Source organism: Myotis brandtii, unplaced genomic scaffold (genome assembly GCF_000412655.1).
Source record: "Myotis brandtii unplaced genomic scaffold, ASM41265v1 scaffold112, whole genome shotgun sequence".
In the NCBI taxonomy this organism is placed as follows: domain Eukaryota; kingdom Metazoa; phylum Chordata; class Mammalia; order Chiroptera; family Vespertilionidae; genus Myotis; species Myotis brandtii.
In genome coordinates this window covers 15,189,018-15,205,068 of record NW_005353838.1, presented here as the reverse complement: position 1 = coordinate 15,205,068, position 16,051 = coordinate 15,189,018, and the positions used below count along the sequence as shown (strand labels likewise).

The 16,051-nt window shown below is 45.8% G+C and overlaps 1 protein-coding gene across 1 annotated transcript in view; it reads right to left on the bottom strand.

The window, feature by feature from the left end:
- Positions 1-955: 955 nt before the first annotated feature.
- NDUFA10 (NADH dehydrogenase (ubiquinone) 1 alpha subcomplex, 10, 42kDa) overlaps positions 956-16,051 on the bottom strand; it is a 29,312-nt gene continuing 14,216 nt past the window's right edge. The window contains exons 8-9 of the mRNA XM_005857709.2: positions 9,858-9,966; positions 956-1,953 (exon numbers count right to left, since the gene is read on the bottom strand). Of these exons, the coding sequence (XP_005857771.1) occupies positions 1,885-1,953; positions 9,858-9,966 (178 nt within the window). The 3' untranslated portion in view covers positions 956-1,884. The remainder of the gene's footprint in view (positions 1,954-9,857; positions 9,967-16,051) is intronic.

Here is a 16,051-nt window from a genome sequence, read left to right as displayed (position 1 = left end):
AATATTCCAACATGGGATATTCAAACAGGCAGGTTGCCCTGGCCAGTGTGGCTGTTGCTTGAGCGTCATCCCGTACACCGAAAGGTTGCCAGTTTGATTCCCCATCAGGGCACATGCCCAGGTTGTGGATTCAGTCCTCGGTCGGAGTATGTGCCAGAGGCAGCCAATCGATGTTTCACTCTCTCCCCCTCTCCCTTCCTAAGAAAATAAAAACTAAAAACATTTTTTAAAATGAAGTTTTATTTCAACCCTGGGTTTCTTTTAAGGGTTGTAAGCATTCCCGGGAACTAAGTCATGTCCTGCTCTGAACCAAAAAGGTGGGGCCGCCGCCTCAGCTCTCAGGGCTTCCGTTTGGAGACTTGGACACTATTTGCTTTCTCTGCCCAGGGCTCTCAGAAAACACCATGAGATGAAAGAGACGTGCTCCCTCAGCACAAATGACAAACTGCCCCCGCCACCAGGGGCGGTGCACCAGGTACAGTGCGAAGGTGGTACCTAGACCAGGGTCTGCACTGTCCGACGAGCTGACGCACAGCAGACCCCTCACACACTGTGAGGAGCTCTCGGTGCGCAGCAGAGCCTGCTCGCCACACGGGACATGAGAGCAGCCCAGATAATTGGATGCTTTTCTCCTTCCTTCCTCCTCTCCCTAATGGCTCTGGGAGGCATTCAGACCAAGACACTCCCTTGGCTGGCCCGGAGCCTAGCTGCTCTCTCAATCACTGAAGCTGCTTGTTCTTAGTGAAGTGCAAAACTTTGGCCACTTAGATCTGAACTCCAACTAACACTGCTGGGAAACTTTATTTTCAATTCTTAAAACCCACAGAGAGAGAGAAAGGGACGGGGGATGCAGGCACGCTCCATGGTGGGGATGCCTGAGGGAACCTTCCTCATGACGTGCAACATGGAACCGAGGGCCACGTGGCTACTGAGCATCTGAACGGTGGCCAGTGTGAACTGAATTAGCTGCATTTAATTCTAACTCATTAAATGTAATGGTCACATGTGGCTAGGAGCCACATTTAACACAGTGGGACTCCACAGAAAAACTCACTGGATAGAATTCACAATGTACAGCTTAACCCCTGAACTAAAATGCCGAACTCTACAATGAGCTGCGAGGCACGTCACCTAGTTTCCTGTTTTAGAGGTGGAGGAGGAAATGGGATTTTCTCTCGCTCCTCTCTTCCACTGACAACGGATTCTCAGAGAACGAAGAGCATGCTATTTTGCTTTTGTTTTATCCCACCGACACTGTGAGCTCAGATCTGCCTTCAGAGGAAGGACTCATGAGCCCAGGGGTACTGCTCATCACACAAGACTCCCAAACATCTGCTCTATAGTCTATGCTAATTCCTTCCATTTTTTGGTATTCCCTCCTTATTTTTTTTACTTTTCTCTAATAGATTGTTAGAATAAACAGAGTAAATGGTTAAATCTTAGTATGTTTCTGAATTAAAGCAAACCACATCACAGTAAGCGGCGAGCGGAATGGCAAATGAGCGTGGGCACATGCGCGACATGCCCGTGTGCGAGCAGAGTCTAATGGAGACAAGTGCCACAGAAGCAGTTTATTTCTCGAGTCTGAAGAAGCCACGTACCAGCCTGCACAACACGGACACAGGTGGGAGAAGAAACCCTTCTAGTGGAGCCTGGCCCCCCAGCAGACTTCCTTTGCCCCGTGATCATTACGAATTGCTGCCACATAAAGCTGCAGACTCCGATGCTCCTGTCCACCCTGACTACACCGCAGGGACGACTGCCATTGCTTCCACGGTGCGATGTTTACTTCCCCCCAAATTTTAAAGCTACGAGGAGGCCACGAGAGTGCAGACTGGAAGCTTCTTCTTCACTGCCAATACAGCTCTAGCAGAGGGTGGTCCGTCACTTCAGCCAGATCCACTTGTCGCCCACGTCCGCATTATACCCGGGGCAGTACTTGCGGCCCGGCAGCTGTGGGAGGAAGCAGGCAAGGTCACCATGGGTTTACAAGCAGGTCGGTCCCCCAGCCCACTGCCCTGCATTCTCCAGGCCCTGCTGTGAGTGATGGGCTCCGCAGGCCCCGGGCACAGCATAGCTCTGCCCGAAAGAGCTTCTGTCCTGGCAGGGGGCCTATAAATGCAAACTAACCAAGTGTCCCATCCTGTCAGGAGAGTGACGAGGCCATGGAGGGGACACCTGGGTGAGAACTGGACTGGGAGTGACCCAGCAGACACCAGGGCGACAGCATGTTCCTTCTTAATGCTCTGCCCAGCACCATGTGAAACCCACTGATGAAGTCCCAGCTGAGTGGTCACTGTCCAGCAGGAAGCACAGTAGGAGCACTGGGCTACAATTAACACGAGGCCTCAGTCAGTGCGGGTGGGTGAAGGAGCCAACAAAGGAGGAGCCACGGTGGGAGCCGTTAGCTGCCCAGGACCCAGAGGTGCCGCTGCAGGAGGGCGGGAGGGGCTATCACGGCAGCAATGATGTTGGAGGACAGATGGCTCAATGCCCGCTCCTCCTGGTGGCAGTTGGGGAGCAGGGGCCCTGTGACACAGTCCACAGAGTCTGGCCTCCCAGGACACAGGCAGGTGGGCCTGGAACAGCAGCTACCAGGCATTCCCATGGGCAAAAGAGCCGGCATGAGAGCACAGTGACCATGGCTGTGATGGTAGCCAGCTAGGCAGGACCCGCTCCTTGTGCAGGGAAGGTTCGTACCAGGTGCTGGGGCTACAGGACCAGAAGGGGCAGGAAGACATCAGGGAGCCACATTTCAGCTCTCTGCTTCCAACAAGTACTTTGGCTACCACAGGGTGGTCACTGGGCCAGAAGGGCTGCTCCCTGTGGGTCCATGTGACTGACACCTGCATCTGGCTTCCACGGGCCTCAAGGGCTCAGGAAGTCCTGGAGACACAGCGGGGCAGGACCAGTGTGGGAGGAAGGTCAGGTGGTTCCCCAGGGACATAAATAAATAGATGATGCAGCAGGGAGAAGAGAAAGCAGGTCCTCACAGCAGAATGCTAACTAACGATGCAGGACTCACAGAATCAGGAAAAGTGTAATTTGGCAACCATCCTATTCATAATTTAGCCAAGAAAATCAATAAATGGTAGAATGAGCAATTGAGGAGGAAATGGACATTGACAGTTTCAGAGTATGCCCCTCAAATATTTACTAATTACAGAGAGTGAAGACACAATCTTAGTCAAGGGACCAAAGTCCATACAACCCATAACAGGACAGACAGTAACCATGTGCCACCTGACAAGATGCAAGCAGTTCTGTGACAGGCCCACAAAAACAAAACGCAGCCTCAATCTGATCATGGGAAGCAGCGAGGGACACTAAAAAATACCTGTCCTGTGATCTTCAAAAGTGTCAAGGTCTTAAATGTCACGGAAAGCTTGAGGAACTATCAGATTCAAAGAGACTACAGAGACAAGACAATCAGATGCAATCCATTATCCAGGGTGGGCCCTTTTGTTCTAGAGAACATTACTGGGGTGACTGATCACCCTGGAACCAGGTCTGGGATTAGCAGCAGCAACATATGAACACCAATCCCCTAACTGCAGGAGAAGGTCCTTGACCTTAAGAGTCACACATCATGGCAGGGGACACCTGGCCCACCCAAGAGGACCTGACCCTGGGACCTGAGAGCCGGCTTTCCCAAGGAGTGCCCAGGAGATGCTGTGCAGGAGCCACACCTGAGACCTGGGTGCCCAGGAGGTGCTGTGCAGGAGCCACACCTGAGACCTGGGTGCCCAGGAGGTGCTGTGCAGGAGCCACACCTGAGACCTGGGTGCCTAGGAGGTGCTGTCCAGGAGCCACACCTGAGACCTGGGTGCCCAGGAGGTGCTGTGCAGGAGCCACACCTGAGACCTGGGTGCCCAGGAGGTGCTGTGCAGGAGCCAAACCTGAGAACCTCAGTTTTAAAGTATTTGAAGCTAATTGGCACCATTTGATCACAAAGGTTCAGACAAGTTATTTTCCTATTTTTGTTATTTTTTAAAATTTGAAACATTCTAAAATAAAACATCGATAGAAGGAAGACATGAAGACCACTGAAAACATAGTGTGAGACTGTCAGCAGGGACCCTCTGGCCAAGGACCGATCCTAAGGGCAAGCCCGAGCCCAGGGAGGGAAGAGCACCAGCCGCATCAAACAGGGGCCACGTCTCCAGGCTTCAAACATACGGAGAATTCGATGTGACAAAACAGCACAAGTGACAAGAGCTGGGTAAATGAAGTAAAAGTCTCCCGAGATCCCAGCACTGTTCTGGAATGAGAGAACTACTAACTAGTGTGAGACTTTGATAAATCAAGGATGACTATTTTAATCACTAGGTTAGCCACGAAAAACCATTTAAAAATAATGTTAACTAGTAAACAAATAGAGGCGGAAATAGGATTAAAAATTTTCATCCAAAAGAAGACAGGAAAAAAATACATAAAACATGTAAGAACAATATAAAATATACAGTAGGTAAGCTACTTATTTATTTTTTTTAAATATTTTTTTTATTGATTTTAGAGAGGAAGGGAGAGGGAGAGAGAGATAGAAACATCAATGATGAGAGAGAATCATTGATCGGCTGCCTCCTGCACATCCCCTACGGGGGATCGAGCCCGCAACCCAGGCATGTGCTCTTGACCAGAATCGAACCTGGGACCCTTCAGTCCGCAGGCTGACATTCTATCCACTGAGCCAAACCGGCCAGGGCTAAGGTAAGCTATTTAAACATAAATGTATCTGTAATTGCATTAAATGTGAACAGATAAATATTCCCAACTTTCAGACTGAACAGAACTAAAAACATAACTGTTTTCAGGTTACAAGGTGCCCACTGGAAATATGAAGATAGAAAAAGGTTGAAATTAAAAGATGCAGAAAAACAACTCTACCATGCAAATACTAAGCAAAAGAAGACTACAGATGCTGCCTAAGCATTGAATGAAGTAAACTTTAAGGTAAGAACCAAAGATAGTGAGAAAAAGTTCAGAACCTATAAAACGGTAACTCCACTGAGAATTTATAGCAATTTAAATCTGTCTTCCTCTAATGACACAGCCTCTAAACCTACACAGAGCAGAACTGGACAGACGGAGAAGGGCACATCCACACAGAGGCAGATCTCCACATCTCTGACCACAAGGTGACGGGAGAGAAAAGACCAGTGAGAATGAGGACAGTGTGGAGAATGTGGCGAACAGAATTCACCCCGATGAGACCAACTGAACTGCACACAGTGTGGGAAGGAGACCCTCTCCCTGAGGACCAGGGAACGTTACCAAAATTAACCAAATGCAGAGCCGAAGGTCAGCCTCAATCACACCGCAAGGACTGAAATTGTAACAAGTGTGCTCTGACTAGAGTGGAATTAAGCCAGAAAATCAGTAACAGAAAGATAATTAGAAAGATCCCCACTGCTTTTAAGTTATCCAGAATAATTCAAATTAGCATACTGGTCAAAAAGGAAATGAGGTTATAATGAGAAAATACTTTAAATTGAATGATTATGCAACGATGACATTATGAAATCTAGCTAAGCTAAGTTTGGAGGACAATGTGTCCAGCTTCAAATGCATATATCGAATAGTAAGACAAGCCAGAAATCAATGACCCACCTTCTGCCTTAAGAAGTTAGAAAAGTAGTAAATGAAAGAGGAAAAAGAGCAGTGATCAGTGAATTGGATGTACAGCAGATAACACCAAGCAAGAAGCTGGCTCCCTGGGCAACAGGCTCCCTCCAAGGGGGAGGGAGAGCAGGGCAGTGGCTATTCGCAGGCGTGACCAAGTTAAAAACATAAAAAAAGACAAACAACTTCATGCCAAGAAATCAGAAAATTTAAACAAAATGGGGGCAAATGCCTTAAAAAATATAACTTGAACATTATATATTCTGTGTCTATTAAAGAAAATAAATTAATAATTTAAAATATTCCAACAGAGCCCACTAGTGAATCTTTGCAAACACGTCAGGAAGAAGCAACGCCCATCTTACACAACTTTCCAGAGAATAAAAGTGACAGCTTAGTGTCTGATGCCGGCAGGATAATGATAGTAAATCTGACAAGGATACTGTGAGAAAGGAAAATTACCATCCAGCCTCTCAGGAACATAGATGCAAAACCCTACATTAAACGTGTGCATTAGATCCAGCTATACACGAAGAGGGAGATGTGCCCACAGGTGGGACCTACCCAGGATTCAAGGTGTGGCCTCACATCGAAATCAATCACTATAACTGACCGTATTTACAGAAAGAGGAGAAAGATCATCCAGGGCAGACAAGGGGTGGTAAACTCAGTACCAAACCTGAAGAAAGTCTTCGGAAAGTAGTAATAAGATGGAACTGCCTCACCTGAGAAAGAGTATCTAAAACTAACTTACAGCGAACATGACACTGATTGGACAGGACAGCACGGTGACAACCTCCACTCAGTATGAACTAGACATCTATCCAGGGTAGTCAGGCAAGGAAAGTAAAAGGGGGGAATAAGATTAGAGAGATAAAACTGTTATTTGCTGGCTTGTATTTTTCTTTTGCTTTTTATATCATGGGACTTTTGAATGTCCATGTTCCATACAGAGTTAACATGTGAAACATCCTGTGTTTGCCATAGTTGTCAGATGATGGCCCGGCTGCTGGTTTGCTGGAACTTTCCTGACTATGAGCAGCGCCGTTACAACTATGAGCAGGGTCACCTAGAAATGTCACACATAAAGGGCATCATCTATATAATCGGCTCTTGTTCAGCTCTTCAGTCTGTTGCATCTCTTGGGAGCAGCCCCACACGATTACCATGCCAGATGGCGTCTCCCCTGCTCTGGATACCAGGCCTACTTTCCCAGGGGTAATCAGGCTCACTCTTTCTTGCTAAACAGAGAGAAATAAATACAATCTATACTTTATAAATAGGCACATATTAACAGAAGAAATGAAAACTCCTACAGGCATGAGCTGTTGCCCAGTTATAATCAATGAAATACACACACTGAAACATAAGCTCTGTGAAGACATGACTAATCTGGTTCGCTGGGTCTCCTCAACTTCTCGACCTTAGGCTTTCCACTCCCTCTGTGCTTACAGAGATCACCGGCACCGTGACTTCAAATGTCAACCACATGCTGACGACTTCTAGATTCATAGTTACAGCCCTCACCAGGCTCCAAACCCATTAGACCTGTTACTCAACATCTCCTCATGGGGATACTAAGTGTCTTGAACGTACCATGTCCAACAGTGAATTCTTGATTTTTCCCTGAAGCCTGTACCTCTGTGTTGTCCAGTATCAGCCAATTCCCACCCGAAGAGTTCCAGTTTCTGAGCCCTAATGCAGCAGTCAGCTCACTTCTCTCTCCCACTTTCCAACACCAAATCTCAACAGATCCTGGAGGTTCTACCCACAATACGACGACTTTTCCAAAGTTGTATGATGACGCTGCCCTCTGACATGTACTCTGCAAACTGCCTCCTGGTGCTCCCCCTGCTTCGCCCACACCCTTGGCCAATCTGCTTCAAGTTAGAGGCAAAATATTCCCAACACATAGTGTGTCACACACGTCCTCCTTCTTGCCATGTCCTACCCAGGTAAGCCATCTCTCCCTTACTACCTGTCCCCTCCCTCCCTCTGCTCCAGCACAGTCCTCCTTCCTGTGTCTTGATTGTGCAGGAAAAGCCTTCCCTCACATCTGGGGCTCCCCTCTCAGTGCCCCAGCCACTCCCGCCTCCTGCATCTCTGCCCACACTCCTTCTTGTGAGGCCTTCCTGGGCCACAACCAAGATCTTTAAGTTCAGCTCTCCTCGCAGGGGCTCTGTCCTAACCTCTGCTGGGAATTTAATTTTTGTCCACAGCACTGGTCACCACTGTTCAACCAATTCTGTTTTACTTTTTGTTTTGTTTCCTTCCACTGTGATGTAAGCTCTGTAAGGGCCAAGATCTTGTCCATCTTAGGCACTGCTGTCCCATGTCTAGGACAGTCTGACACTAGCATACACTCACTAAGCATGTAGTGGAACAAGTAACTGAGCTAATGAACAAATGGCACAAATGTGTGACAGAACAAGACGGAGAGCCTGGTGCCACAGAACCTGACATGAGGAGAGTGTGGCTGCTGACATCATCCAAGGTCACCTCCCCACTGGGGCCAAGGTTTCATACCCGTGTGCCACTGCCTTTTTACTTTATTTTAAAAGGACACTTCACACCAGTAATACAAGTAGAAAGCCAGTACCCTCATCATAAACAATAGAACATGAAAAAAAATATAAAAATGAAGCCAAGTTACTAATTCCACACACATATCAATGACTACAAAATTCCTGAGCTTGCCTTGTTTCTTTGTATAAAAGTGGGACTATCAGAAGTGAGCCAGATGCTAAAGATGTAATCAGAATAATTTTTTTAATTTAAAGGGCAAAACTTTCTCACTAGTAATTTATGTATGTTTTTAAATCCTCTCTCCACCCAGCACATTAAGTCCCCAGGCCCCACTGGTCTGGACTAACAGACAGCACTGAGCGACCACGGATGCCCTCCGGGCTGTGATGACAGCAGACTCTGCAGGAGCCAGATGAGCACGTTACAGGATCTGAACTCGGTCTGAGTCCGGGAAGGGCTGTGTGGTCAGCTGCCTCTGCATATTATGAAGAGGGGCTATAGGGTCAGGCTTGGCACAGAGGACGCCAGGCAGGAAGCTGCAGGACAAACTGAAGTAAGATCATGGAGGCTGCACAGAGGCGTAGCTGTGACGCCAGAAGAAAATGAAGCCATTTGTAAGATGGACTCCACAGGACCTGGTGAGCCATTAAATGCAGAGTGAGTGGAACATCACCAAGCAGGTTTTCTGGCCTTTGCAAGTGGCAGAGGTGGCACAGCTAAGCCTTGCCACAACCAAACTGTGGATCCGCACAGTTCCACTCAAACAGACGCAGACTGCAAGTACTCACACCCAGAGGCCAGCACGAAACATGCAAACATACCCACTGAGGTAACTCAGAGTTTCCTAAAATTTCTACACTGAATAAAATCACTTTCAAAACAACTAGAAGAACTTACTTAAAAGAAAATGCCAAGGACCTCAAGTAAGAAAGGAAGCGGTGGGACATATTACAACACCCAATCACTTCAAGCAATTTGCAAGCCTCAAATCCGAGAATTACAGTTGTGCGAAAGTATTTAACTTTCAATTTACCCAAATGCTGCCTGCTTAGCTTGTCTAATTTATATACAATCATTTCACACGTTTGCCATTAACAACCCCAACCACAGCTGATGGAGAAAGGGCTCATGTTCCGACTATTCCACTGGCACCAGCATTCCAGAGAAGACTCTCTCTCCATTCACCCACTGGGTTCCAAACCAGAACCGATGCATGTTCTCTAAGTTCATGGAATCTTGCCTGAAATGACTCCACAAACCATTGTGAAAATAATTCACTAAAAAGGTATGGAAATCAGATAAGACCAATAAAGCAGCTGACCCTCCTGACCTTTGCCCTCATTGCTGTCCAACTGGGCCACCCCTCCACTATTTATGGGCCATGAAGAGCAGAAGTTAAAGTTGATAATAATGACATGGAGATAAAGCTAAGGAACCCAGAACATTTTTACACCAAGATAACATGCTGATGAGGAATGTCGCTTGCACACACGCTGCCCAGAACATCTTCCTCTTCATGGCCTGGCCGTCTGAGGGCCGTGTCAGCTTTACAGACCAGGATAAAGGGAGAAAAGGAGAATCATTTCAACGAAAAGAAAGCTCTTTCACTGAAAAGAAACAACGACCAGAACCATTTTTCAGAGAAGCGATGTTGTCCCCAGTTGTTTGAGACCCACAGCAGGTCAGCTCTCTGGCTTCAAAGGTCTCACCTCTGAGAATTCACGGAAGACTCGGTCACTCTGGTGTGCTCCAATCGTGATTTCTGGGAGATAGATTGGAATGGTTGTGTAATTCAGCACCTTCAACTTATCCTGAACCCTAGGAAATAAGACAAACATGGGTCACGCTAAACCACCAACATAAATAATGAAATAAGCTGTAAGGCTGGTTTTTAAACACATCCATATTAAAAAATTAATACATTCAAATAAATGCCATTCATTCCCAAGCAGTCATCTTGACGCACAACTTTCACCCCAAAGACCATCTGCTCTTTGTGGCGCTGCTATTGGAATGACTTTCACAGCCTGAGTGGAGTCTTTCAAAAGCCTCAGTGGCCGGATGACTACCTTTGGGAATGGATACAAAATGGAAACATAAAAAAAGAGCCACAGTGTGCTTTATTTATTTTTTTAAAATATTTTTCTTTATTTATTTCAGAGAGGAAGGGAGAGGGAGAGAGAGAGATAGAAACATCAATGATGAGAGAGAATTACTGATTGGCTGCCACCCGCACACCCCCTACTGGGGAGCAAGCCCACAACCCAGGCATGTGCCCTTGGCCAGAATCGAACCTGGGACCCTTCAGTCCACAGTGTGCTTTAAATATAGGCATAGCAGGAATAAAAAGGTAACAACAAACACCATATATTTCAATGTCATGTACATAGTGTCCTCATTAAAAACTTGCAAAATGAATGAGTCTTGAGGAAAGAGACTTGAGTCAGGTGGGTCCGCCAGGTTGACAGCACAGCATCGTACCTGCCACTCCCCCAAAGGCCGACACCATCTGCAGGGTCTGCAGGATCAAGGCTCTGGGACTCAGGGCGTGGGGAGTGGGGGAGTTTCCACACAGGATGGGCTGTTGTGCCAGTGCTTATAACAGGTCTAGCTCTCTGCCTTTCTTGGCACCGATAAATACAAATCATTCGGTCCTCTCCTTGTTTCTCCATTTTGTTTTGCTGGATGCTAAAATATTTATACTTCTGTAATTTGCTTAAATTAAATTTAGTCTGAATATAAACACTATACTTGAAGATGAAAAGCATTTTTGGGGCTTTTAGAAAGAAACATTAAAATAAAGTCTCCTTTCTTAAGGGCTCAAAACAAAGAAAATAATTATTTTAAATGGCCACTTTCCCATTAAGGAGTTATAATGGCAGATGTTTCTGCTTGTAATGGCCCAAATGGAAGTTTTTTAAATGTCTCTGGCTCTCAGCCACTTGGTGAGAGCAAGTCCAGACCTACCAGGCAAACCCAAGCCTGTCCCCACCCCACGAGCAGGCCCCACTGCATCGGAATAGCCCGATCTGAATCCAGGGCTCAGTGATCCTCTGTCCTCTCCCACAGAGGGACACAGAGCACCAGAACTCACGGTCGGTGCGTGGACAGCAGGTAAAGGCACACCCAGGTGTCACAGTAAAAGTCACCTCACTGACTGAATAATCCCCACCCAGACATGGCTCCAGAAATCCTGCCAGGATAACTAACTGCTGGCCTAGGATCCTGACGTGGCTGTAGTGCACACAACTCAGACCAGAATTTTTCTCTTCTAACAGTAATTGGTTTTAGAATATATTTCATAAGCATGCATCAATAATGCATAAATACACATCTTTTTATTTTTAACACAAATAGAATTATTTCATTCTTATTATACAAGGACAATTTTTAAAGTGATCTCACAATAAACAGTTTCAAGTAAAAATGAAGTTTGTATGTTTAAATGTTAACAAATATCAAGGTACATAAGATCTGGTTTTCTCTACAGCTTGAAAATCCTAAAAAAAATTGTGGAAAATGTGAAAGGACTTACTGGCTTGGCCTGGGAACTTGAGAGGAATACACAGAGCAACAGCGCCATCTCTGTTTGACTTGGCAGAACTATATTTTCACATAACCTCCCCAAAAGGATGGATCTGGACAAACATGCTTCAAACTGTTTTTGAAGATTAAAAAATTATCTGTGACTGTTCAGACTTCTTGAAACTGGCTATACTGCTCCTCCAGTGCCTCACTATGAGCCTGAATTGTGACCTCAGAAGAGCCGGTGTACCTATCACCAGTAAAGCCACATCTTTATCTCTAATCATCTAGACAGATTGAAGATAAGGAATGAGGACAACAGGAAGCCATAATTTTATGACCCAGGAAGCAAAAGCAATGAAACAAAACATTCTGTTCACAGAGCACTCAATCTGATTAAGGAGAACTGGCTGAGAGTAATAGAGCCTCTTAACATCATGACCCAAAGTACATTTAAATGAGATTAAATGTACTCAAGTTTAGTTTATAATATGAGGTGCTAGACCACATATTTTAAAACAAAATGTGAGGCAGGAAAAGACAAAACAACAATAGTAAATTATGTTTTATGACTCAACTGTTCCCCAATTAACAGAATGTCTATAGTCCTCCTAAAACATGTCCAAAGCATCTTTTTAGTCTTTCCTGAAGTGTAAAGGTCTGTGTGGAGCACTACATTTCTGATCCCACACTCACAACTCAGTTCTACAGCACTGGACATGCACATCAGAAAGACGTCCTCCAGGAGCCACGGAACACAGGACTCAAAGAGGGAGGGCTCTGGGGGAGCAGCAGGAAGGCGGAGGCCCGGCTGCTAACCAGTCAGCACAGGAGTGAAGCCGACAGCGCGGGCACCAGTCAGTTACGGATCACAGCTATGAGATCAGAGTGCTCTCAAGGTTGAAAACCAGTTACCATTCAGCATCAGCACACACAAACATAATTACACACTGACACACGTAACTGAGACGGTACAACATTGCTCTTAACCAGTAATTTGGTCAAGTTCTGGATAAAATGAGTATAACTAGTAAATGGCATGTTTACAGTAACTATCTCAGAAAATTGATCATAATTTTCACTTGAGTCCCCGAAATTAAGAAGTAGTACTGGAAAACAAACACCATTACGACTATACACTGTTATGAAATATCTTTGGGGAAAGGGCAGAGGAGCACAAACTGGGAGAAGGATAAGACAAGAGCGTTTGCAATAAATGAACTGAAACAATTGAATGTTATAATTGTGAGCTTTGCGGGAATTATAGGATCTTTCTCTATGCTCTGATAACCACACAACTAAATAACTACTAAAATTATGATTATGAGACAGGAATTTTGGACAGAGTCTAGAATGATTCCAGATTGTGTTCAGAAAATGACACTGCATTACCAATGGAAGGACTCAAAAAGTGATTGCACATGGCCCAGTCTCCATAGAATGTCAGGAGAGTCACCTCCTATTTGATATTTCACATATTTTGCCCAACAGAAGCTGATATTAACAAGAATCACATAAAAACCCACATACAATGATAGCCTAGAAAAGTTGAGGGGAGGTTTCCAGGAAAAACAAAGGTGACTATAGTTTTAGAAGATCACTCAGATTTTCACATATTTCCTGGGCAGGTGGGGGAGGGAGACTTGTGGGGCATTCTGATGGGCAGACCAGAGGGTTAGGACTGTGAACTATCCTAGAAGTGAGACTTGGCCCCCTGACTAAACACAGCTCTGCCACTGCAGGACCCGGGGTGAGGAGAAAAGTGTCCCTGTGACATTCTGATGAAAACTGACCCGATGGGCGTGTGCACAGGGGATGGGTGGGATGAAGGAGTAACTGACCCGAGGATTGCAGATGGCGAGTGAGGGGATGAAATCCCAACAGCAGCAGAAGTAATGAAAGAGGAATGTCAGGGAAAGAAATCACTGGAGACAAACACACAACTTTAGGGTGGGATTTCAGGAAAGGAACGGGACCAGGAGATGAAAGCAGGGTTCAGGAAAGTGACAGCTGAACTAGGAGGCGACATTCAACAAGCCTGAGCTGATGAGAGCCTCGAGGGAGGATAAGATGATCATGCACAAGACCACAGGGAGGTGCCAAGAGCCAGACACCACACCCTCCAGACCACTGTCACAGGACCATGCCCGTCGGAGCTCTGAGACCTGTTTCCCTACCTGTGAAATGAGGAGAGCCCCCACCTGGCAAGAGTGCTGTGGAATCAAAAGTTTCTGAAACACCTTTCAGATACAATGTTGACACGAAGGATGATTATGATTAAGGCTGAGACCTCAAGACATCAGACCTAGAGCTGGAACACTATGCAGCAGTTAAAGAAAAGATATATATTTTTAAAGCAAGATTCAGAATAATACTGTATAAAATATCATTTAGGGACATTTACAAAAACATCTAGACAAAACAATATAATCATCTAGACCAGTGGTCGGCAAACTCATTAGTCAACAGAGCCAAATATCAACAGTACAACGACTGAAATTTCTTTTGAGAGCCAAATTTTTTAAACTTAAACTATATAGGTAGGTACATTGTTACTAACTTAATTAGGGTACTCCTAAACTGGCCTTTGCTAAAAACGTCCTCAATCTGATTGAGGTACGTTCACTGAAGTCGACCCCTTCCAACTCTCCCATCCACACTCGTCTTGTATACTTGTTTCAGATAGATGAGGGTGGATGGGAGAGTTGGAAGGGGTCGACCTCAGCGAATGTACCTCAAAACAATGTACCTCCCCGGCGCTGCGTATCCCGCGGCCCGCCTGCGCCGTGTCTCCCATCACCCCACCGACTGACACCCCCCACTTCTTCTAACGCCACTTCTTCAAAATAGACTTGCCCAGGCCGAAAACTGACTTCTGCGCATGGGCCACGAAGTTTCAATCGCACTGTGCGCGTGTCCGCACGTGGTATTTTGTGGAAGAGCCACACTCAAGGGGCCAAAGAGCCGCATGTGGCTCGCGAGCCGCGGTTTGCCGACCACTGATCTAGACAAAAGAGAAAGCTGACCACTGAGCTTTAGAAAACTAAGAGGATTTCCAGTTTCAGCTGAGAAGTAAAATGCCTGAAAGCCACCATTCTTGCCCTGCATGTCGTCCACAAGAAACCCACTTTAAATACAAAGACTCAGTTGGAAGTGAAGAGATGGAGGAGGACAGACCCTACCTACACAAATCAGAGGCTGGAATAGTTGTATCAATTTCAGACAAAGCAGACTTCAGAACTAGAAAAATTACCCAGGATAAAGAGGGGCATTATGTAATGATAAGTGAGCTCATTCTCCAAGAAGAAATAACAACCCTAAACACCCATGCACCTAACAACATGGTATCAAAATGCATGAGGCAAAAATGAACAAAACTCAAAAGAGAAAAAGACAAGCCCGATATGTTAGCTGAAGACCTAAATGCTTCTCCCTGTGTCTGACAGACCCAGCAGACAGGAGCAGTGAGGAAACAGGGGACCTGAACACCCGTCCATCAGCCCACCTCACATTTATAAAACATTCCATTGAATAACAGCAGAATCCACCTTCTCATGTTCAACTAGAACATCAATCAAGATAAAAAACTCTCCTGATCACACAGAACATCTCACCTAATACAACAGAGTAGAAATCATACAAAGCAAGTTCTCAGATCACAATGGAATTAAACTAGAGAAATTTATAGCACTAAAGGCATATATTAGAAAAAGACTTGAAATCAATCTTCTAAGCTTCTACCTTAGGAAACGAAAGCGAGAAGGGCAACTGACGCCTAAAGGAAGCAGATTAAAGAAAAAGAAGTAATAAAAACTCTAGAGTAGGTATCAATGACATTGAAAACAGAAAAATAATCAAGAACATCAACAAAACAAAAAGCTGATTCTTTATAATGATCAATAAATATGACAAAATTTATAAAGGACTAATAAATAGCCAATAAAAATATAAATTATTTGAAGCTCAGGGTAAAATGCAAAATAAAGCAAATAATTTTCTCTGGTATCAAAATCACAAGATTTTGTTTGCTTTTTATTTTTACTACTAGAATCCCAGTGCATGAATTCACGCACAGGTGGGGTCCAGCCGCCCGGCCCTGACTGGGGTGGATTGGGGCTGGGCCTGTTGGGAGGAGGAGACGGCAGGAGGTTGGCCGGCAGGCCCACCCCAATCGGGGCCCAATCAGGGCCAGGCCAGTGGGAGAAGGGGCCACAGAAGATTGGCTGGCAGGCCCTGCCCCTGATTGGGGGGAGGGGGCTGATCAGGGGCAGGGACAGCTGGGGGGAGGGGCCGCAGGTGGTAGCTGCCAGCCTTGCCCCTGATTGGAATGGGGGGGCCAATCGGGGACAGAGCTGGCTGGGGGGAGGCACCATGGGCC